Genomic DNA, 22250 nt, shown 5'->3' with positions numbered 1-22250 from the left:
TCTCTATATCACACATAGTCAACTGAGCCTCTGAATCATGCATCACACACACACACACACACACACACACACACACACACACACACACACACAGACACTCTCACACACACACACACACACACTCACACATGTGCCCGTCACCCACCAAATAGCCCCCCTCTACGCTGCTCTGTCGCCGCTGCTTCTCCGGGCATGGGGCCACGGGTGCAGCAGCAGGGTCCATCTGCACATGGGAGACACAGAAGAGCAGTCCTCCATCAGTAGAAAGCCTCCTTTTCTCTCACCGCCTTCCTCCTCTGCCTCACTTGATTTAAGTCCCCTAGGCACAGATGGTGACAAACAAAAGACCCCGCTGTATGAGAACCCAAATGGTGTATATGAAAGAGTGTGTTGGCATTTGAAGCTGCTTCTATGTGTTCATTGTGTGTGTGTGTGTGTGTGTGTGTGTGTGTGTGTGTGTGTGTGTGTGTGTGTGTGTGTGTGTGTGTGTGTGTGTGTACTAGCAAAGGGGTGGGAGTGAGATGTTTGAAGGTGGGTGTTTTGTTTGCAATTGATTTATTGCATGTGTAGGATAAAAAACGCTTTTCTGGGAACAAAACATACACCCTCTTTCTCTGTTTTACAGTACTCACAAACGAATGCACCGTGCGTGCCGAATAGGCCACTTGTACTGTGTGTAGCTGCACAGGTTTTTGTGGAGTTTGTTGCCAGCAGCTCAGTTTGAGCAAAACTCGAGCTCTATATGCGGTTGTAAAAAGTAGAGCACAGTCATATTGTTTGTCTCTGGGGCAGTGCCCTATACAAATACATTATCTTGCAAAAGCTATTTTTGTACTTCCCAGTGAGCACCTCTAAGTGTGCTACCTCAACTGATTTAAGTTAATATAGCTTAAGTTCAGAAACTTCTGCGTACCTCTTTGAGGTTCTACTTAGGCATTGTGGTGCTTTGAGCTGAATGCTAACATGCTCACGGTGCCAATGTCGATGATGAGCAAATATAGTGTTTACCGTGTTCACCATCTAAGTTTGGCATGTTAGCGTGCTAACATTTGCTGTTTAGCACTGAACACAAAGTACAGCTGAGGTAGATGGGAATGTTATTAGGTTTAGCAGGTATTTGGTCATTAAACCAAAGTCAAGTCAAGTCAGTTGTATTTATATAGCGTGATACCACAAACCTTTACAACCTCTTCAGCATATGATGACCTCTGTCCTTAGACCCTCTATTAGGATAAGGGAAACACTCTCCCCAACAAAACTTCAACTTGGAAAAATGGAAGAATCTTGAGCAAAGTGTTGGACAAATAAAACATTTAGACCGACGGCTAAATAGTAATTACCTAGTTATTACAATTCACCCTGAGGGAAAAGCGGAAATTTCGACCTGCTGGTGGCGTTAGAGCAAAAGTCAGGGGATCACAAAGGTCATTAGGAAACATTTTCCAGGGAACATGAATTGTCTTTACAAAAGTTCATGGCAATAGTTATTGAGATATTTCAGTCTGGGCAAAAGTGGTGACCAACTGACAATATTGCCACCCCAACATCAGTGTGGCTATACATGTACTGCTGTATTTTTATGTGTGGAGAAGGGTCATACTATGTGAGTAAGTCTCTCCTACCAGCCCTCCTGATGTTTTCACACTCTCTGTTTTTCCACCGCTGTGTCTCTTCACCAAGCACACTCAAACACAAACAGACACAGTGTTCAGTTTCCAGCTCAACCTCTTTTTTCCTGCCTCCGACTCGTCTGTTTCCTGCTCTCTTTTAGTTTTCTCTTTGCTCTTTCCATAACGCAGTGACACACTGCCTGCTATGTCTCTGTCTTATGCGCGGTGCATTTGTGTGTATATAACCCGGTACTGTATACAGCTCGCGTCGCTCATTTGAAGTCAGACAGAGACCCACATGAAAAATTAAGAGGGGAAATACTGTGTGTGTGTGTGTGTGTGTGTGTGTGTGTGTGTGTGTGTGTGTGTGTGTGTGTGTGTCAAAGAGAGAGAGAGATAAGAAAAAGATACTCGACTGGAATACTGGCAGAGCAACTTCCTGCTGACTACATTGTATTTTGACATACACACACACACACCCCACTCTTCTCTGCTTCAGGCTATTTGTCATGGCCCCACTGTCACACCTGGTAATGACATTATACACATGTGCATAACACACACACACACACACACACACACACACACACACACACACACACACACACACACACACACACACACACACACACACACACACACACACACACAATCTGTTGACCTCGAAGAAAGAAAAAAAACAGTGGAAGCAGAAAATCAGCAGAAGTCATTTAAATGTGTGAAAATCGGTTCTCATGGCTGTCAAACAGAGCTCTAATGTGAGCATTATCCTAATTTAGTTTACTTATCATCAGCTGTATTTAGATCAGGACGTTAAATATGAGGAGGACTGCTTTATATGGCACGGCCATTTAGACGCCATTAGGCAGTCACCACCTCATTTACAAAGACATCTCCAAGAGCAAATAATGAAAAAATACTGCGCATTAAATATTAAATAACATGTACTTTTTTAATACGATGTTTGAGTGTGCGTGTGCGTACTTAACTGAACAGTGACATGAAAGGTTAATGGATTTTTGTGGCGAGGAATTCATTAACTGTCCCTTTTAAAAAATGACCTTAAGATAATTCCTTTCTGTCCTTCCTCTGGCTTGCTCTCCATTATGCCATATATCTTCTCTCCCAGACTCTCCAGCCGCTAAATTTCACATTGACCTTAAGTTAAGCATATTCTTTATTTTTCTTCTTTCTCTGCTGACCATGAGCTCAGCTGCGGTGATTGACAAATGCAATGGGTTGAATAATTTCTTCTCCGACTGCAAGGATTGGCATTGTTTCACAGGGCACGCCAAGGCGTTGTGTCATCTTTGAGCCATGTGTATGTAAAGAATTTAAATTACGTAGAGAATAGAAAGAATACTTAAGCATCTGAGCTCTCTGTCCTCAATAGGCTCACTATGTACAAACATCTGGAGATGCCTTAGGCCCATGCCAGGCTGTTGTTTGCATGGGTTTCTTTCACCACTTATCACATCTCTTCAGAGAAGGAGTATGTGCAGATATTGCCATTGGGATCGGATTGATATCAATTTCTTTTAACGTTTTTTTACGAAATTTTTGCATAAAAGCGTTGCTTTATTCAGTCATGAGACCGACATGTTACATTGCCCTTAGATTGAAGTAAATGGGTCTGAAAGTCTCAATCTAACTCTATCAAGTAATAGAGAATAGCCGTCAGTTTATAAAAAATAAAACATTTAAGTCTCCTTGTCCATCTTGGAGTGGAAATGTCAGTGTTTCCCCTCAGAGGATGGAGTGAAACCCTCAGTTTTTACTCTAAAAACCACAGACTCACGTGACGAGATGTTATTCTGGTCTCTGTTTAGACCAACTTGGTTGTTGTGGTTGCTTATTTTAGCTTGAATTTTGACACTTCTGCTATACTTTCCAGCTCATAACACTCATATTGCTCCACTACCGACTCTCATAGGCTTACTGTCCTAAAGGTTCCCCCCCACGTCTGTTGGTGATTCATCTTACAGATGACTGTTGGCAGGTCATAATACAAAATGAATATCTGTTGTGACCTTCAGTCATAACGCTGTAGACTTTCCATAAACTAAGAACACACTTGTGGTTGTCAATTCTGCTTACCAACAGGTCTGCGAATGATGTGAATCTTTCGGTATCTCAAGATTCGATTCGATTTGAGTTAATTCTATGAAAGTGGCGATATGTAGACCACTTTTGAAACCGACACCTTCAGGTCATTAGTAGTGTTTCACCGTGTACCGATGCTAGAAAGGTATCGCAATACTCTGCTGTTAAAAACTGTTCGATGCCCCTTTTTATTAGTACTAGTTCTTTAAGAACGACAGTGTTCCTATAAGAGCTGTGGGCTATTTCCTATGAGTTGTGTCGATGTACTACAGCCGGTGTGTGTGTGTGTGTGTGTGTGTGTGTGTGTGTGTGTGTGTGTGTGTGTGTGTGTGTGTGTGTGTGTGTGTGTGTGTGTGTGTGTGTGTGTGTGCGTGCGTGCGTGCGTGCAGCTGAGGACTGCATTGGGATCCTGTGGGAGCGGGCGGTTTTAATTTTGCAGCAGTCAAAAAATAAACGGCGGGTCCTTGGATTTAGCTAGGGTTAACCAGCAGGATGGAGTCAACAAATGAAGTTTAAAAGAAGATTACACAGGCCATGAACCGCTTGCCAGGCTGCTGCACAGTGCCGCTCTGAGCTAGTGTCTGTGTCTGTGTCGGCAGAACTCCATTCAGAAAAACAACAAGGGAAATATCTACGCAGCTCTAATCAAGGACCAACTGCCCCGATAAAATTACATTCACCATCTTTTCTGAATCTGTCAAAGCGTCTCCTGTAATTCGGCAAACAAATAATCCACCAAAGAGAGGGTGTTAGATTATTGTTTCATTGTTTTAGTATGTTTCTCAGTAAAATGAAATTGACAGAGAGGAAAAGCAGTCGACAGTGAGAGGAACATTCTCTTCACAAACACCACTTCGACAAAACACAGTGCTTTTTACAGTTACTGCGGTGTCTTCTCTCGTCCACTTTTCACTGAACTTCATCTGATTTTATTATCGTTTCATGTTTTTTTTTGTTTCGGAAGCCTCTCCCCATCTACCGTGATGCAGCACCACTCACTGCCTGATGTGCCAGCAGAGACGCTGTTTTACAAAGAAAACAATCCCTATTGATCGCTGTTTAATGTGATATCTGGTTGCAAATGTTGAGTTAACTATCAAAGAAATCACATATCAGATTACTGCATACTGTTTACATTTTTTTTTATGATATATTTTAAAATTATTAATAAAAAAGAATGTTAAGTTCCATCATCTTTTATAACTTTTCATTACGTTTTTGGTTTTTGCCGTGGTATCGTTTCAGTATCGGTATCGAGATATTTATTTTATCGAAGATAAGACAAACACAATTCTGGTATCATAACAACTGTAGTCATTAGCAAGAAGAGAACTACCAACATCCAAAAATAGTCAAAAGTAGTTTACAGCTGTTCACAGCTGTTCCGAATGGCCACGCTCAAAGGCAGGGTGTAAAGTCAGACGTCACAGAGAGGGAGGAGACGTGATGACCCTTTAAATATGGAGATAACGGCAGACACTACTCAAAGGAATTCATAGAACTTGTTTGTTCATGTGAAAAGTAACGTTCATAGTTCTGTAAAGAACTAAAAAAGCTTGAGAGAGAAGTTTGAACCCTGCTTACATTTTCGCCTCCGCACAGCTGGCCAATCGTTGCGTGAAGTGGGCGTTAACGCTGGATTGTCAATTTCATAAAGAATTTGTTAGACCCCCCCTGAAGTCTGATGTTAGAGAAGTGATGGGGAATGCTGTTTGATCAACAAACAAGCACTTCAGTTGCCACATACTGATGCCTTTAATGTGAGCCGTATGTGTGTTAACTACCGATCTACTAGTGTGGTGTATTTGCAGGATGACAATGTTGTGCGTTAGTCCGCGTCAATTCCAGGCCTCTCTGTTCTGCATCTTCTCCCCGTCAGTCCAGACTCATCCTGTCAGCAAAAGTCAAAGTACCCCGTTCCTCCATTACGGCTGTCCGTGCTCTGACTGATGCCAGACACTCTCTCCACTCACACAGGCTGGTGCTCTCATCCGTGTCGGACTACTTTGCAGCCATGTTCACCAGCGATGTGAGGGAGGCCAAGCAGGACGAGGTGAAGATGGAAGGAGTGGACCCCGATGCATTGTGGGTCCTGGTGCAGTATGCATACACAGGTATCCAGACGCACACTGATCGCCACGCTGATGCTTAATAAATGGATTCATTTTGGTCACAGTTCTGTAAAATGAAAAACGAATGACTTTCATGACCAGTCGCTTGAGTTAATGGGCGGTGTTACTCTTGATCTTAAAACCTTTTCAATAATATATCTTAGACACTTTAAAATATTCAGTACTAAATTTTTTTGTGAGGTCTCTCTGTCTTCCATCCGTCTCCCCTCTTTTTCTTCCAGGCCGGCTGGATTTGAGGGAAGACACCATTGAGTCTCTGCTGTCTGCCTCCTGCCTGCTGCAGCTGTCGTCAGTGGTTCAGGCTTGCTGTTCATTCCTCATGAAGCAGCTCCACCCCTCCAACTGTCTGGGCATCCGCTCCTATGCCGACGCTCAGGGCTGCAATGACCTGCAGCGGGCCGCTCACGCCTACACCATGGTTGGTTTCACGGCCACTTAACCTCTATACCTTCCAGCGGTTGCAGAGCCACCGCGAGGACATGAATGAAACGTCTTTGGAAAATATTTATCTGAAAATGATGATGTAGATTCAGGTAGACCACAGGTGATTTTTACAATTAATTGATTAAGTAAGGACAATAAACAGGCTTCTTTCTCCGCTCCCTTTCACAACTGTCCCTCTGTGCAGTTTTCCCCGGTCATGCCTTGATGTTATTCTCACTAACAAATTGGTTCCTCGTTTGCAACGCGCGCCACACACCATTATCGCCACAATGGCTGTTTTCAGCACAGGGTTGCTATGGTGACTGTGAAATAGCTCCTCCATCGACTTGATTTTTTTCTTGTTCTCTCCTGTGTTAGCGTGCCCTTTCTTCCACCCCGCCTCCCTCTGAGCGTCTGTCTCTGTCAGTGCCATCGTTCCTCTCTTTCTTCTTTTCTCTCTAAAGTGGATTATTGTTCAACTTTAATCTGTGGTAATAATGTCGTAGAGGTGGCTTTATCTGGGTGTGACTGTAAGTCACACACACTTATTATTCACACACATACACATCCCATAGGATTATTACAGCCAATGTGTAAGAGCTACACAATAGACTGCGTGGAGTCTATTGTGTAGTCTAAAGTCTAAATTGTCATTTATTTTTTTTAATTATTTTTAATGTTTTATCACATTTTTACATGTTGCTTGTTTTCTTCCCCTTTTCTAATACCGACAGATAATACTTCCCTCAAACTAGATAAGTAGACAAATGAATGAGAATAGCAATGGCGAGCTGTACAATCACAGCACAACAACATCAACCATTGTCATCATCGCTTTCCTTATTGTCACAGCTGACACAAATACTAATCATAATGTGGGCTAACACTTAAGACATTTGTATTATGGCCTCTATGTTTAAGTATCTAGGTTTAATTTATATCCCATCCACATTCACTCACTACTACAGCTGAAATGATAAATCGATCATTTGATTCTCAGAAGATTAAGCTGCGTCCTATTTTGATAATCGATGAATCATTCAAGACATTCTCTGGCTCCAACTTCTTAATTGTGCGGACTGTATTTTGTGATGGTATCAAGTAAGTATCTTTTTGAAAGTTGTGTCGGACATTTGTAACTATTTTGTGACATTGATTTATTAATGTGCCGATTAGTAGATAATGAAAATGGTTGGTTGCAGGCCTGCTCTTTGTTTCTCCAGCAACCTCCCTATCTTATATAACTGAATCATTCCAACCTTTTCTCATCCAGCCCCCTTTGTCTGCAGCTCTTCATCTATCTTCCTCTGACCTTTCTCAAGCCCTCATTTCCTTCCTTTTGTTTCTCTCTTCTTGCCTCCTTCTAACCCCTTGATCCCTTTCCTTTCTCCACTCATATCTTCCTATTGGGTTTTTTTCTCCCCTCATTCCGTTTTTCATCTGCAACTCGTTTTTCAATCATCCAGTCTGAAGTGACCTTCCCTACTCTTATAACTATTTCATCTCCCTGTCCATCAGGAACACTTTTTAGAGGTGGTGGGAGGCCAGGAGTTCCTGTTGCTCCCAGTGGAGGAGATGGAGAGGCTGATCACGTCGGATGACGTCAACGTGCCCGACGAGGAGACCGTGGTAACCTCTTTGCTTACATGGGTCCGCCATGATGCCGCCACGCGACAGCCTCACCTGCCCTTGCTGCTGGCTCACATCCGACTGCCACTGTTGCAGCCACAGGTGAGAGCTGCATAGAACTCAGTCACATATCACACCGTTGTTACTGACTTATTTAAAGCGACAATAATCGTTATTTTTACAATGATAATCAATGCGAAAAGCATACTGAAAGGAGTCCCTCCTAATGATGAACCTACGGAGGATAATCACCCAAATCTGCTGCTTTACGGAGCTTTATAGCGAGTTTCAGCTCATTGTTGAGCTGTCCGGCCCTCAACTTTATTGTTTTGCTTCAATATTAGCATTCTTGTAACACCGTTTTTAGTGAGAAAGCCCAAAAAAGCCACTGACGACAGACAGACACAGGTAGCAACTAGCTAGTGAACATAATGGAAGGGACCAAAAACAGAGCTAAAACATAGAGAATATTGGACTTACAATAACCAGGTGGACACAAACACAACTCAATGACATGTTGGTACATGTTGCTGTTCTTTTTCTATGGCCAAATTTTGTCTCTTGCTCTCTCCCTCACCCATTCTTCTCTACCTCCTCCTGGCTCCAGTCCATCTCTCTGTCTTTATCCTCTTTGTGCAATTAGAGGGACTTTAATCATTACGCTAACTGTAGATCACAACCATTACCCTGTCACGCATGTGCTCGTCTTTGTTGTGTTGAAGTGGGTGCATGTGTCTCCTCCTCTCTCTTCTTCCTAGTTTGTGGAAGAGTATCTCGACTGGTAATGCAATGCTGAGAAGTTTATATGCGAGGCAGCGCCTCGGTTACTGCCTAGGGCGTCGAATGCACATACACACACACAGACACGCACGTCTTAAACCTTAATTAAGTGTGATAACTCTCTTAACTGAAGCTAAATTATCTGTTCTCTTCATCTCCCTCCTCAGTCGTTTCCCTTACTATTTATAAGGGAGCTGTGGAGATAAATCTCCCCTTGTGCCCCCCCCCCCATCTTCTCGGCTTGCGTCTGTACATCTCCCAGGTTTGCACTTGATGAGGTATGAACACCTCAGATATACGACTTTGCCCCGGTCAGCTGAAATCCCAAGCAGCTGTAACATGTAATCAGGCGAGAAGATGGATGGCGGAGAGGTGAAGCGGTGGAATAGCACTAGAGCAGAGAGAGCAGAAGCAAGGCGGTCATAGAGGGTTGATTCAACCTTTAGGAGTATATCACCACCACCACCACGCTAAGCTGATAAATGTGTTAACATTCAGCAACCCAATGAGCTGTGACACGCCAATAAAATGATGTATAAACCCCACACAGACAACCAATCGATATTCATCTAGCAATTAGTCAGCTCTGTATCTAGGCCACCGTGCGATTACTCATCAAAAGGACGTCAATGAACCCAAATGAAAACCTTAAATCTCTTTTCCTTATTACCACTGTCACACAAACACTGACGCATACACACTTGGACTGATCTCCTCAGAGGTGCATCTGTGGGTTGTAAATTTGACGTTGCGCACTGAACAGATTGTGTTTGCTGATTAATTTCTCAATCATTTGGTCTTAAAAATAGCTGTGTTGTATGTAATGTTTACCATATTAATCACTTTAGTTTTGTGGGTTAGCATGCTAACATTAGCAAACTATCGCCAAACATAAAGTACAGTTGAGCTTAAGCTGATGGGAATGTGGGTTTTGCAAGTTCTTTTGATCATAAATCAACGTCTTGGACATTGTCAAATTTTTAACCAATGATGGGGCAAAAAGTTGGGATCTACAAAGTCAGTAGGCGTCATTTTACCGTGGGTATCTGTTAAAAATGTCTTGCTTCATCCTCTGGGGACCATGATTGTGAGAAAACTACACACTGATCCATCTAAAATGGCTTAAATTATTTAAGCGCTGTGAAAATATGTGCATAGAAATGTTTCGTCATTAAAACAATGTCTTGCCGCGGAAACGAGAGGGGAGTATGTATGGGAGTGTGTATGGGAGTTTGTATGTCATAGTGAACAAAGCTAAAACGAAGAGGGGAGGACTACTTCCTCACTTCCCACTGCGAGGTAAAGAGAGGACAGAGAGGAGAAAGTGGGACTCCTGCAGGACTCAATCTTATCTCGCCCTCCACATTCAATCCTTCACAGCGTGATGGATAAATAGCACAGGAGAGGACAAACATGGTTTTCTATCTCTGTCCTTTATTACACATCAACTTAAATGAGTGCCGAAATGGGGTTCATCCTAATTCGTCCCTCTGTGTTTGTGTGCAATGGAAGCGTGGGTTCACCCTGGCGTGTAAGCAGCTTATCCATTTACCACGCTTGCTTTAGGCTCTCCACGCCTGGCCCGTAAAATTTATTTTATTTTGAGTGACCGAATTTAATTATTTGGGCCAAATCTTTCTTTTTGCGATGACGGACAGGAAAAAAAGGGTGTTTAAAAAAATAAATAAAAAATGCTAGTTTTTTTTCCCTCTTTAATCAAATGTCCTTTATCACACTTGTAACATTTCTTAATCTCCCCACTGACTTCTCTTCAGGCAACACACACATAATGTGCAGGCACACACTGCTTGGAAACTTCAAATGACTCTTCAAATCTGGCTTCTCTTGAACCCCTAGTGCTTTCCATCTCTGAACACACACACATGTACACACAGATATGCAAACACACACAAACACACATCCATCTAAATGTAAATCATGTAATTCTTGCCTTCAGGGAAACTTACTTCCCACCACCCAGCCTCTCTCACAGGCAGTGATTTTCCTGTGGATGTATTTTAAGGAACAGACGGATAGAAATGCTTTACGCTGCAGCCCCTGGCTGTCTCTATGTGTGTGTGTGTGTGTGTGTGTGTGTGTGCGTGTGTGTGTGTATGTGTGTGTGAGAGATCATAGATGAGGTTAGAGGGTATGGAGTAGAGAGCTGATGAGATGCTGAGGACAGATTAGTCCTCTATTGTGTCGGATGATCTGTGTGTGTGTGTGTGTGTGTGTGTGCGTGCGTGCGTGCGTGCGTGCATGCGTGCGTGTAAAGACTAATGGCCTCTGGTCTGATCTAATCCCTCAATCAATGAGAGAACAGCTTTCTTTCGAACCACAATCAGCGATAACATCTTAACCCACGCATGCAGTACACACATACCCTGTATTTGTCAGTCCGCTTGTTGATAGCAGTTGTCACATGTCCCTGTGTGTGTGTGTTCATGTGAGCGGGTTTCTGTTTCTCTTTTTGTGTATGTATGTGTAGTTCTTGGCAGACCTGGAGTCCAACCCTCTGCTGCGGGACAGTATGGAGTGCCAGCGACTGCTGATGGAGGGCATGAAGTATCACCTCTTGCCCCAGCGCCAGCCGCTGCTTCAGAGTCCCCGCACCCGGCCCCGCAAGGCCACTGTCGGGGCCATGTTCGCCGTAGGGGGCATGGACGCTACTAAAGGTACACACACAACTACACAGCCAGACTTTACAATAGACTATATTATTATTATTACCAGCCGTAACAGTGTGTGGCTGGTATTGTTTTCACCTTCTGTGTGTGTGTGTGTGTGTGTGTGTGTGTGTGTGTGTGTGTGTGTGTGTGTGTGTGTGTGTGTGTGTGTGTGTGTGTGTGTGTGTGTGTGGATACCTACTGTAGTGGGAACTAACATAGTGGTTTTGAATACCTTGCCAGGTGCTTATATTTCTGAATAACGCCACAACCGCTCAAGATGCAGTCACAAACTTTACGGGTGTGTATATGAGATCGAAATGAAGGCCCAGTTTGAAGATAGATGTGGTCTGAGCAAGGGCGCAGGAAGTAGGGGCTGTAGGAAGTGGGGAAGGGGCCAAAGGCCCCCCCCCCCCCCCCCCCCCCCCCATCGCAAGATGGTCTCTAGTTGTTGTAAGTGTCTATATTTAAATTTGTATCTCGACATTTATTAAATAGTACACAGTAGAGAACTGGCCAGAAATAATATAACCAGGGATGTTGGGACTATATAGTCAGCACCTTGATAAAGCTGCAACAATTAGTCAATTAATCAATCAACAAAAAATGAATCAGCTCATCAAATGTGATTTTATTTCCTTTTTTGTGTCTCGTATGCTAGTCAACTAAATACCTTGGACAAAAGGGTAATTTTAAGTAAGTAAGTAAGTCTCAATCAGCTTGGGGAAATGTTTCATTATTCTCTGTCATTTTACTCACCACTGATAACTCCTAAAACAATGGGAAGAATAATCAATAATGAAAATAGTTACTTGTTGTAGCCCTAAAGTCAGGCAGCAGGATAACTAAGCACAATGTATAATTTAAGAAAACAAAATTCAAAGACATTTTTTCTTAATTCTGGCTTGATGGAATAACCATCCTTTATCTTGTAATCATGAGAATACGTGAGGAAACTTTAGCGGCGATGATCATAAACAGAGCTCATTGATCCATTTGTGTTTGAAGGCTCCGTGTCTCTACACACAAACACACAGAGTCTACCGTTAGGGAGTGAGATTAGTTAGTAAGTTAGTGCAGTAAATTACTTTTTTCTGTTGTTTTCTCCAGGTGCCACCAGTATCGAGCAGTACTGCCTGCGTCGGGACACGTGGAGGCAGGTAGCCACCATGAGTGGACGGAGGCTACAGTTTGGTGTAGCTGTCCTCGACAGCCGTCTCTATGTGGTGGGCGGCCGAGATGGACTCAAGACCCTCAACACCGTGGAGTGTTACAACCCTCACAGCAAGGCCTGGAGCGTCATGCCTCCCATGTCCACACACAGGCACGGCTTAGGTGAGCCCCTAGAATGAATACAAGCAGGATTTACGTACATTACAAGCCGAAAGGAGCTTGGAAAGGTCAAGAAAGCCAGTTATTTAAAGATGAAGGATTATGTCTTTGTTATTTGAATTTTGAAAAATATGATCCTTGCTAAAAAACAATCGTTTTCGCTCCTATGGCAGTGAGGTCAATGGTCAGTTTCAGCTACGCAAGAGCACCTCAACAGTAAGTGTTTCAGTGTCATGTTTGCGTATCTTGTTTGAAGGACAGACTCCCCCATTCACTGTGCAAGTGACACAGTTACGACAACATTTGATAAGGCCTGCTGTGCTACTGCTCCGTTGTGTTTTTATTATTATAAATGTGTGCGCGTGTGTGGGGATTCAAACACACATCTGGCCCCCACAGATGTTCAGGCAGATAAATCCCCTGAGTGTGGAGGTGCCAACATGCTGCTAACACTGCATGGCTGATGTAGCGGGGCACGGTGCACACACAATGAAAACTCACACTGTTTGGTCCTACACGTGTGTGATTTTTATGAGCTTGTCCAAGCTGATAGTGGTTTTGGTAAGTTGCCATGATTTAATCGTGCACATGCGGTTGTGTTATCGCAGGCGTAGCCGTCCTAGAGGGGCCCATGTATGCGGTAGGAGGACATGATGGCTGGAGCTACCTCAGCACAGTGGAAAGGTAAGAGGACACTTCACACAGCTGTTTAAGTCTGTTCTTTACTCTGCTGAAAATGTTTACCATGCGGTGACAATTTCATGACAATTGGAAATAGTTCAAATAAAAACTTTTGAGAGCAGTTTCTGTAGATTATCTAGAGCCTTTAGTAATTTTAGGCCCACTGCTGATTTTTAAACAAATTATGAGGACCACCATTCCCAAATAAAGACAAAAAAAAAACAACTGGGCTGTAAATATGTGTTATGCCTCTGTCAGCTGTAATGATGAATATAAAATAAATATTCTGTTTATCGTAACCCAAATCAAAATTGAATGTATTCAGGGTCATATTTTTCCACCACACGCTTTGGAGCTTTTACTGGCGCAGGTTGTCTCCCGCATCACTTTTTCATTTTAAAAAAACAATCAATTTAGTGTCACTATATCGAAGGGAATGTTAGCTACAGTGGCAAGGCACGTTTGTCTCTACCTGACGATGTGTCATGATTAAACAGTACTGGTCACTGAAATTCTGCTGTTTTTGTGAATTCTTGAGTGACATTTTGATAAAAAATAACTAGCTTTGTCAATTACATCAAAACATTTTTATATTTAATCGTACTATTTGGCAGTACCTCTGTGGCCCGCTAGATAGAGCTCTGAGGGCCAGAAGAGGAAAATAATTTTGCTAAAAGATGCAGTGATGTAAAAATAGTTTCTTAACTGCACTGTATATTTAATCACGTGTTGAACATTCAGAGTTTAGATCAGCTGTGTTTTATTATGAGCAGGACTGAGAAGTTGCTAACATAATTTCCACCAGGTGGGACCCCCAAGCTCGCCAGTGGAGCTTTGTCGCAAGTATGGCAACGCCCAGAAGCACAGTGGGAGTAGCTGTACTCAATGGCAAGTAAGTAAACCCATGCACATATTGATTGCTTCGCGCATCAACGTACAGTATATCCAAGTAAAATGTTCAATATTAGCACATGCACTGTTTCATTGCACATGCTTTTAGTTGTTTGTTTGTTTGTTTGTGTAGGACATTTGTTGATATTTTGCTCTTGTCCTTATGGATGCTGTATGTGCTCATTGCAAGACGCTTTGGACAAAAGCCTCAGCCAAATTGATACAATTTAATAGATTGTTGCCATTTTTAGCAGAAATGGCACACAAATTGCCTCACTGTACTTAATCTTAAGATAGTGTCATTTATACTGTATAACTGTGCACTTAAAAATACTGCACCACCCACCTTATTATTGTATCAAGCCACTGTGTAGCATAGAAATAGTCAATTGACAAGCAAAATCCAGTGCTTGTGGTTTGGAGAGCAGTGACCAATGGATTTTTAGCATTTTATAACAGCATTTTTTAAAACCAAACACTTTTGGTCCTGCAGAAAGCACTGTAGTATTTTCTCCTGGAGGAGAAAAAACAAAATGTCTTTGTTGTGTGAGAACATTCTTAGAGCTCCACACTCTCTGCTTGTTCGAAGGCATCACAGGTAAGGTTATGTTACTGTAACCACTGTGCCTTTCCCATGCGACACACTGCAGCATCAAGCAGTAATAGAAAAGGTGACAGCACTCACGACTGCACACACACAGCACACACACACATGCACAAACGTGCATATGAATAGTGGGATTAGTGAAGTTCAAGATTTGAATCACCCCACTTGCGTCGTAGTTCTCCTGCAGCCGACAGTATGAGTTATAATTGCGATGAATATTGCACCGTTGTTTTTATTATTCAGTGCCTCATAGAGACGCTACAGAGAAAGGCTTTTTAGATGCTAATTAATACAGAAACAACTGATTTGTGCTTAGCATGCCCAGCAGTAGTGTGTGTGTGTGTGTGTGTGTGTGTGTGTGTGTGTGTGTGTGTGTGTGTGTGTGTGTGTGTGTGTGTGTACATGCGTGCATGCACACAAGGCTGTGAGTGCATGCATGTGTTGTGTATTCTCCAGGCTCTTTGCCTGATGGAGCTCATTACTCGCTTGACTGGTTCTGATGCACTTCTTTCCTCGCCCTCCCAACTCAACATCACGGATGTACACACACACACACACACACACACACACACACATACACACACACACACACACACATACACACACACCCACTGACTGACTCCTCAGGGTTGTGATGCCCCCAAGAGTTCTGGCTGATTGATTTTGATCACCTCACTTTGTCACCGAAATCCTGTAAAACCGCACCCACATAAATACACCCTTGCACCATCTGTTTCGGTGTCACAAAATATTTTGTGTGCCAGGTGTTTTGTGTGTGTGTGTGTGTGTGTTTTTGTGTGTGTGTTTTTGTGTGTGTGTTTTTGTGTGTGTGTGTGTGTGTGTGTGTGTGTGTGTGTGTGTGTGTGCGTGCGTGCGTGCGTGCGTGCGTGCGTGCGTGCGTGTCCAGAGGGTCATCACCATCTTCTGTCTTCCTCAGGCTGTATGCAGTAGGAGGTCGTGACGGCTCCTCCTGCCTGCGTTCAGTGGAGTGTTTCGACCCCCACACCAACAGGTCAGAGACGAGGGACTTCATTTGAGCGGAATTAAACACCGTCTCCTGCTTTATTTTCTGTCTGCTGCAGTGCTTCTAAGGTTATTTACCCACAGATCAAAGGAGGCAGCTAACCCTCTCAGGATGTTCTAATAGAGCACACTCAAACAGCTTCTGTTTATGAAGTACATTCATTATGGTTCTTCACTGGAAGGGCTGGGACAAGGTTCTTATTGGTCCCCTGAAAATAATCTTTTTTTTTTTTTTTAAAGTGGAGAATGTTCTGGAAGGTTTTGAGTTAGCCCATTTCTCAGGTTTTCCTCAGTGTTGGCGAAAGGATGAAAGTATGTTTTTCTTTCTCTCTTCTTCTTCCGGATAACCTCCATCTACAGGTGGAGCGGTTGTGCTCCCATGGCTAAAAGGCGTGGAGGTGTGGGCGTGGCCACATGGCATGGCTTCCTGTACGCCATCGGAGGGCATGATGCTCCGGCCTCATCCCTTGCATCTCGGCTAAGTGACTGTGTGGAGAGGTGAGTCTACATGTACTGGATGTGTGTGTGTGTGTTGGCAATGTAAAATTCTCAGTTCACAATTTAGTGTGAGATGCGAAAGTATGAGTACATACATCTTTTTTTCTTTGATTTGTATAAGATAGAGATGAACCAAATCAAGTATCGGGCCCATACAGACTCGAATAGCTGCATCGGGTGTCGGTGACAATCTATTCAAGTCAATCCTATGCATATAAACTATATATATATATATATATATATATATATATATATATTACTTATATTATAGTGTCTTTGAAATTATGAGTTTTTGTTCTTAGAAAAATAAGGAATAGTTCAATGAGAAATACACTTATTTGGCAAATTGTTTTTCTTGCCAAGAGTTATATGAGAAGATCGGTACCGTGTCATGATATGAGGTATTGAGCTGGAGTCAGAACACGATTAGCTTAGCATAGCATAAAAGTGGGAAACGGTTTTGTCCAAATGTCAAAAATTTGCTTGCTAACACCTGTAATCTGTGCTAAGCAAAACATTGTGGTTTAGGTGGAACACTAACAAAACATTTTCAATGATCACAGATTTTAATAGAGCTCTCCGTTCAAGCACAATGGTGACACCATGCCTCGCAACCCCACAGTGATAGCAAGACTCCCGGAAGTCACCGAGCACATAACTGTTTGTGTATGGATTAAACAAATGAGATACAACATGTAAACTAATGAGCTTTAGTGGTGCTGGTAGTGTTGTTTTTGAAGAGCCCGGAAAGCTGTGCACAGACATGTGACTGATATCAGTCTTTTCATCTTACACTCGGAAAGGAGACGAGTAAGTGTGTTTCCCAAAATATTGTAATGAAATAGACTTTTGTGAACGTAATTTCTCACTCTGTGTGTGTGTGTGTGTGTGTGTGTGTGTGTGTGTGTGTGTGTGTGTGTGTGTGTGTGTGTGTGTGTGTGTGTGTGTGTGTGTGTGTGTGTGTGGTGTCTTTACACAGGTATGACCCTCAGACAGATGTGTGGACGGCAGTTGCCCCCATGAGCATCAGCAGAGACGCTGTTGGTGTTTGTCTCCTTGGCGACCATCTCTACGCCGTGGGCGGTTATGACGGGCAGGTGTATCTCAATACTGTAGAAGCCTACGACCCTCAGACAAACGAGTGGACACAGGTACACAACCAAACACACACAAATGCAACACACACACATGCAGTTTATATGTTTGGCAGGAAAGAGTCTGTACAATTTAATAAGCTCTATTCTCGTGTTGCACACACATACGCAGCAGATTTACATGCATCCACTTGCTTGTATGTACATAGACACATTGACTGCAGTTCAGTAAAAACAAGTAATAAATGCTGATGCACACCGATAAAGTTGTTAAATCAACACACACAGTCACAGTTTGACCTTCCTCCAGCTCCTCTATCATATGTCTTGGCGATTTTTCTCTGTTATGTAAATGTGTTTTCCTCATGCTAATATTGTCCTTGCCGCCGCAGCAGTAGAGGAAAGATTTTTTTTCAAAGTTGAACGATTTCATTCAGCTCGAGTCTATAACACTTCAATTTATGCTTCATCTCCTGCATGGCCCGGAGGATTTCCAACCAAAGTCGTTGGAAATCTGCTATTTTGGAGACACGCACCATGCTGAGAACAAGAGGGGTGTAGATGGGCGGATACAGAATACAGAGAATGTTAAGACTGACACAAAGGGACGGGGACAGACTGAGATGTGAGGAGACGCGTTGAGACCGTTAAATGTGCCCTCTGTTCATGGGTTGTCTGTCCTGTGTTAGCAGCACCGCTTCCCTCTGCTTCCTTTAGCATTCATCTGTCAATCTGTTTACTTCCAAGACAGAAGAAGAAGAAGTTTGTCTTTTTAAAATGATGACAGGTGACTGACAGACAGCTCTGACTATCATTGTAGAAGCAGTGGCTACAAAAGCTAACAGGACAAGACATCCACAAAAAGAGACAAGGCTTCGCTTAGAGCCAAAGGATTATCGTCGCTCCCTGCTGTGATGAGCTCAGAGCCAAAGATGCCTATCAGTGTTGTACATGATCTTTATCAGCAGGAGGGTTGGCCAATGGTCACGGAAATTCAGATGTTCAAATTTAAATTTCATCCGAGGACTTTAATATAAACCAGCAATAACAAATTTGTAGGCCCCTTGGGTGCATCGGAAACAAGTTGCAGACACAACATTGACATAATAACACCTTTTAATTTGATATGGTGAACTACTTAGTAAACAGTTGCCTATTTAAACATCAGGCAGAGAGCAAAATTTAAATTAATTTGGAGTTGTTTTTCTGGCCACCTGATGAATGCAAGTCCAGTATTAACCAGGTCTCCACCAACTACTGAAGGAAATACAGAGTTCTACTGAATGCTCCACTGTTTACCAGAGGGGCACTAACTGTGTCTGTCTGCGGTTTGGTGCTGAGCAGGCAGTGCACAGATGAAAACAGCTGCTAGATATTGATTGATTGATTATAGCCTCTTAAAAGTCTTCTCATCCATGTTGTCGTAAACGTTAGTTTACAAGGCTGGTGAATTGAGGGTTTTTTTCAACCCCAAACAGGTGCATGCAATCATTGAACTCAACTGAAAACATGAAAATGATTTCACAGGACTACACTGATTTATAGATCTTGTCAAACCCATTTTTTCAAGTCTCGCGCTTGTCTTGGTCTCGTGTCTTGTTGGACAAGACTTGAAATCTCGTGCCTGTCTTGGTCCCGGCCTCGTTGAGAACTGGTGTGCACGGTTCCACACGCTCCCTTTGTGGTACAAAGAGACATGCGCGTTTGCCAGATATTAATTAGAACGGGAAAATGCAGTTATTTTAATAATCAGGCAAATACCTTTTCACTGTAAGGTTTGTCTGTTCTACTAATGAGGTAGGTTACCAGTAATGCATTTAGGCACAACAAAAGAACCTAAATTCTGTGCTGTGATTCATTTAATGTTGGAAGATTGATCAATATTGTTTATAGATAGATAATTTCTCTCCATCCTAACTTGTATATTAGCATTTGAAAGAAATGATTGTCTATTATGGTCCTGAACAGGACTCAATATGCCCTTGACTTGGTCTTGAATCGGACTGGACCTGGACATGGACTTGACTTGGATTTGAGTAAATTGGCCACGACTACAGCTCTATTCTTGTTTCTCTCTCTCTCTCTCTCTCTCTCTCTCTCTCTCTCTCTCTCTCTCTCTCTCTCTCTCTCTCTCTCTCCAGGTAGCACCTCTGTGTCTGGGCAGGGCAGGAGCATGTGTGGTGGCCGTCAGACTGTAAATATAACACAAACTCCAATCCACCCTCCGGCGCACCGTGCATAATGTGGCTTGGATCGTCTCCACACCGCTGATGTGGTCGCTGAAGTCCCACCAAGAAACTTATCTGCCCGTCAGCATGCGGCCGACGCCGGGAAGCGAGAGACATGAACACACTTCAGGTGTAACACTTCGGCAAAGTGAGACTCAACTCTCTTCAGCGGCTGCCTCTCTCTCGTTCATTTAGATGTTTACGGTTAGGTTAGGGTTAAAATCGTTTGTCTGGTTTCTGATGAAGTCTTCGTATTTGAACGTCCTGATAACTTCTGCTACAGAAGTGAACCACAACCGCCACCCGTGACGAAGAGGGATCTGCAGTGTTTATCCGAGCATGAAGGAACACCTGTCTCGCAGATTCTTTTTATCTTGCATATTATTTTGTTTCTGTAGACAAGGTGGGACACACACACACACACACACACACACACACACACACACACACACACACCTACATGGTTGCTTTCAGCTTCTATTTCTGCTGACAGAAAGGTGGGAGAGACGAAGTAAGATTGTCAAGACTGTTGAGGTGCCTCATCATTTTATGCTTTCGGTTCTCTTAACAATATCTGATAGTGTGCATTGATGCTATTTTCATATATTCCGTATTATTTCATATTGCAGTTGGCGAGTTGCTCTCCTCTTTCTTTCCCTTCCTCGCTGACAGATGAAAGAAAGACTTTTGACATAATCAGCACAACCTTATGAACAGCCACACTGTGAAAAACTGTGACGCTCTTTATTCTTATCAGTCAAAAACATATCATCGTGTTTTTATCTAATATTTCTGTGTATGTCTCCTATGTTGCATCAGCTAACATCTGAAGCATACAGTATGCTGTGATGTGCAATTTATTGTAGATTTTTAAACAAGTTGCAAAGCCAAATGATCCAACTTTCTGCTATTGCCTCGGTTTTTTGTGTTTTTTTAACTTTGTCATCCTGTCATTGTTCATATAATTTTGATCCATTAAGCACTGGTATTGGGATTATAACATGAGTAATAATGTATTCATATTTGTTTTTTTGTTTTTTTAATTTCTCACAGCACTTTACAGGCTTGGTTTTATACGGGGTCAGTTGAGCATTTCTGTCCTACCTGCTATTTATGTGTGTGTGCGTGTGCTTGTGTGTGTTCACATGTGTTCAGAGATTGCAAAGAGAGTAAATTTTTATCTCAAATGAGAATCTTCCCCTCCACATTTTCAATTCCCTGCTGCCTTCTTTTCATCCCCATTTTCACATTTCATCACCATACACACACACACACACACACACACACGCGCACCGCTACGTTTTAGAGCAGAATTGGATACTCTGACAAAATGAACAGACCATATAATGAGTCCATGAATTTAATAACGTTGATTCAGCCAGTGCCGTCGTTTTGTCTGATGTCGAGTTCAAAGCGTTATTAGATTTGATGCCGCTGCAGACAAAGTATGAGACATGATCGTAAAATGTATCCTGTGAAACAAACTCGTGTTCATATTTGTGAGCTTGTTTGAGTAAACTTAACATGTCAAGAAACCTCAAGAATAATACAAAGATGCTGACTACAGGTTCAATACTGACACACGGCACAATAATTTTATGGTGTGTATGTGTGTGCGTGCGTGTGTGTGCGTGCGCATGTGTGTGTGTGTGTGTGTGTGTGTGTGTGTGTTTAGCATACAGGAAGTAAACTCCTGACAGTGAGAGGCAAAGCAGGCATCCTGTCTGAACTGACAGATCTAGAGCTAATGTAGCCCCCAGGATGCACTTCACAAACACACGGTCATATCACAGACACACAATCACACACACACACACACACTTAACCACACAGCTGAAAGCCAAGTGCCCCAGGAGCCAGTGAGGATTGAAAAGCCTCCCAGATCTGCCGGCATGACATCTGAAAAGCAGAGACGGTGCAGGGCTAGCGATTCCCCACAGCTGAGCTGATGTTGATTTAAACCTAATGCACTGCTGCATTATTCTATTTTCTTCCCCTTCAAACCAGCCCGCTGTTTATTTAGAAGAGTAATTCTCTTTAGATCTGAGCAGGAGAAGTGTGTCACCTCCACTGTGTAAAGGTAGTCAGAGAGTTTGATTTCAGTCAGAGGTTATAAACAAAGACAGACATTCCAAATCAAACTATATATTTTGTGTATATTATGTACATAAATAAATATAATATCTGTATGAAGTCATATTGCATTATGCTGTATATTATACTGTGCCCACTAAAACTACCATGTGTTATTGTGCATTTCTTTTTGTACCATGACTTGAGATGAAGAGGTATAATAAAATGACGGCTGGTGAGAAATGGTACAGCTGCTCATCTCCTCTTTTTGTATCAGAATATTACAACTCCTCTTTTACAATATAAATTATGTATTTACAATATATGCTGCTGTAACATGCTGTTTTGGTCTTTTATACGTTAAAGTCAAGATGTGATTTAACACTGGTTTGTGTATGTTTGTTTCCCCTTTGTAAAATACTAATGTACAAGAGTTTTACAGTCACAGCTAAATCATGTTGATGGTACTGAGGTTTTTGC

At 42.6% G+C, this 22250-nt stretch overlaps 1 protein-coding gene across 1 annotated transcript in view; it reads left to right on the top strand.

Annotated features, from left to right (window-relative positions):
• The window catches only part of klhl5 (kelch-like family member 5), a 28241-nt gene extending 6084 nt beyond the window's left edge, over positions 1–22157 (top strand). Inside the window, exons 3-13 of the mRNA XM_068705465.1 lie at positions 5691–5827; positions 6067–6263; positions 7787–7999; positions 11166–11352; positions 12454–12678; positions 13284–13359; positions 14162–14248; positions 15792–15866; positions 16238–16375; positions 17355–17526; positions 19611–22157. Of these exons, the coding sequence (XP_068561566.1) occupies positions 5691–5827; positions 6067–6263; positions 7787–7999; positions 11166–11352; positions 12454–12678; positions 13284–13359; positions 14162–14248; positions 15792–15866; positions 16238–16375; positions 17355–17526; positions 19611–19667 (1564 nt within the window). The 3' untranslated portion in view covers positions 19668–22157. The remainder of the gene's footprint in view (positions 1–5690; positions 5828–6066; positions 6264–7786; positions 8000–11165; positions 11353–12453; positions 12679–13283; positions 13360–14161; positions 14249–15791; positions 15867–16237; positions 16376–17354; positions 17527–19610) is intronic.
• The last annotated feature ends 93 nt before the right edge of the window (positions 22158–22250 follow it).

Source organism: Cebidichthys violaceus, unplaced genomic scaffold (assembly GCF_023349555.1).
Source record: "Cebidichthys violaceus isolate CVI_PGR_0920_01 unplaced genomic scaffold, fCebVio1.0.p SCAF_119, whole genome shotgun sequence".
Taxonomy (NCBI): domain Eukaryota; kingdom Metazoa; phylum Chordata; class Actinopteri; order Perciformes; family Stichaeidae; genus Cebidichthys; species Cebidichthys violaceus.
The sequence above is the reverse complement of the archived record's forward strand: the minus strand, read 5'-3'. Positions and strand labels throughout refer to the sequence as shown.